This window comes from Orycteropus afer, unplaced genomic scaffold (assembly GCF_000298275.1).
Source record: "Orycteropus afer afer isolate SDZICR_OR568_19922 unplaced genomic scaffold, OryAfe1.0 scaffold00766, whole genome shotgun sequence".
NCBI classification, from domain to species: Eukaryota; Metazoa; Chordata; class Mammalia; order Tubulidentata; family Orycteropodidae; genus Orycteropus; species Orycteropus afer.
In genome coordinates, this window is record NW_006922353.1 from 35104 (window position 1) to 37439 (window position 2336).

The following is a 2336-nucleotide window of genomic DNA, read 5'->3' on the forward strand; positions in this document are numbered from 1 at the left end:
AGGCACTTGACTGGTAACCAGAAGGCTGGCGGTTCAAACCCACCAGCCACTCCTCGGAAGGAAGGTTGGGCAATCTACTTCCGTAGTGATACCGCCTCGGAAACCCAAGGAAGAGTCACTATGAGTCGGGTCTGACTCGATGGCACATAACAACAACAACAACAATGGTGAAGGACCAAGGGGGAGGAAGGTCAATCGGTGATGGGTAAGAGGGAGAAAGACCAAAGGTGAAGGGCCATGGGGGAGATGAGCCAAGGTGAGGAGTCCTGTGGGAGCTGGGCCAGTGGGTGAGGGACAGGGATGAACATGGACTAATGAACCAACGGGGCAGTAAACAGTAGACCAATATGTGAATGGTATGGTAGTGATGGGTCACATATTGAAGGGTCAATGAGAAGAGAAAATCAGAGGGGAGAGACTAACTAGGAAGGAGGCCAACGGTCAAAAGGGGTGAATCAGGTTATATTTATGGGTGAGAAGGGATGGAAGAGGGACTAATAGAGGAGGACAGACCAACAAAGCAGGCATCGCCAACTGACTGAGGCATGCAGGGAGAGTGAACGGGGTAGAGAGTGCTGATGGAGGGAAGATCTGTTGGGAGAAGCACTAATGAATTAATGGTCAAGGAGAACCACTAGAGGAAGGACTAGTGGAAGAAACAAGTCCACTCATTGAAGGAGGTGGACTTGTGAGTGAAGGGCCAATAAGGGAGGTGGAACACTGCATGGAGGGCCAATAGGAAAGAAAAGCCAATAGGAGAAGGAAGGGCCAATTAGTGAAGGATCAAGGAGGGACATGGATTATTGAATAAAGAGCCAATAGGAAGGGAAAGCCAATGTGGGGAGAAAGAGTCCAGTTAGGAAAGAACCAATGGGCAAGAGGGATCCAATGAAGGAAGGACTAATGAACATGAGGGGCCAATGAGGAAGGCCTGATGGACGGGAGGGGCCAATGAGAAAGGCCTGATGGAAGGGAGGGGCCGATGAGGAAGGCCTGATGGAAGGGAGGGGCCGATGAGGAAGGCCTGATGGAAGGGAGGGACCAATGAGGAAGGACTGATGGAGAAAGAGAGTCCTACAGATCAATAGGAGCTATTGAAGAAGGTAGGACCAATGGAGGAGAGAAAAGTGGAAACAGGATCTATAGAAAGGAGAAACCAACAGCACATGAGAGCTTGTGGAGAAGGAAAGATGAATGAAGAAAACAAGCCAACAGAGGAGGGAAGAATGGTAGGAAGCAAGGCCAGTCTGGAGGCAGGGACAATGCGAATGGGGTCTACAATGAGAGATTAGTAGGAAGAGGGAATCCATGGGAAAATGGGGAACAAGGGAGATAGAGGAGGATTTATAGGGGTTGGAAGACTGTTGGAGAGAACTCCCAGAAAAAACCTCATGAGGCACAGAGGAAACATGGGGAAGGGAGAGCAGAGGTGAGCCCGGTCCATCTCTCTCTACAGGAAATTTCCCTGATACCATCCAGTGCGCACACGTCAACCTGGTGTCTCGTGCAGAGTGCGAGCGCGCCTACCCTAACCAGATCACCCAAAACATGGTGTGTGCTGCGGACGAGAAGTATGGGAGAGATTCCTGCCAGGTGAGGCACGGGGACCGGACCCACACACAGTGGATTGGTTTCCTAGGACTGTGGTCACAAATAATCACAAACTTGCTGACTTAAGAAAACAGACAATTACCCTCTCACAGTTCTGGAGGCAAGAGTGCAAAGTCAAAGTTGAGGTAGGGCCATGCTCCCTCAGAAAGCTCTCAGGGAGAATCCTTTACCTCTTCCGCCTCTCAGTGGATCCAGGTGGTCCCTGGCTTATCTCCACTTCTGCTGCCGTCTTCACACGGTCTTCTCTGGATAGATCTTGTCTTCTCCCCTCTCTTCTCTCCTAAGCTCTTGTCATTGGATTTAGACTCTCCTTCCTAATGCAGGAAGGAGACTCTGGTAGCACAAGGTCAATTGCTTGACTATGAGCCAAAAGGTTGGTGGTTTGAACCCAGTAGAGGTGTTTGCAAGACAAGGCTGGCTATTGGCTTCCAAAAGGTCACAGCCTTAGAAACCCTATGGCACCATTCTACTCTAAATGCTTGGGGTCGCTGTGAGTTGGATCCAGCTCCATGGTAACTAATAAAAATTAATTCAGGATGATCTCATCTGTTAATTACATCTGCAAACACTTTTTTTTTCCTCAAATAAGATCACATTGCCAGGTTCTGAGCAGGTGTGGCTCTTGGGAAAACACCATTTATACCACTACAGTCAGTCAAGGGCAAACCCACTGTCAGGTTGGACTCATAGCGACCCCTCCTTGGGTTTCCGAGGCAGTATCACTA

General features: G+C 49.6%; 1 protein-coding gene across 1 annotated transcript in view; it reads left to right on the forward strand.

Annotated features, from left to right (window-relative positions):
* The window catches only part of LOC103211650 (kallikrein-6), a 29835-nt gene that overhangs the window by 25163 nt on the left and 2336 nt on the right, over positions 1-2336 (forward strand). Inside the window, exon 5 of the mRNA XM_007957632.1 lies at positions 1457-1593. Within this exon, the coding sequence (XP_007955823.1) occupies positions 1457-1593 (137 nt within the window). The remainder of the gene's footprint in view (positions 1-1456; positions 1594-2336) is intronic.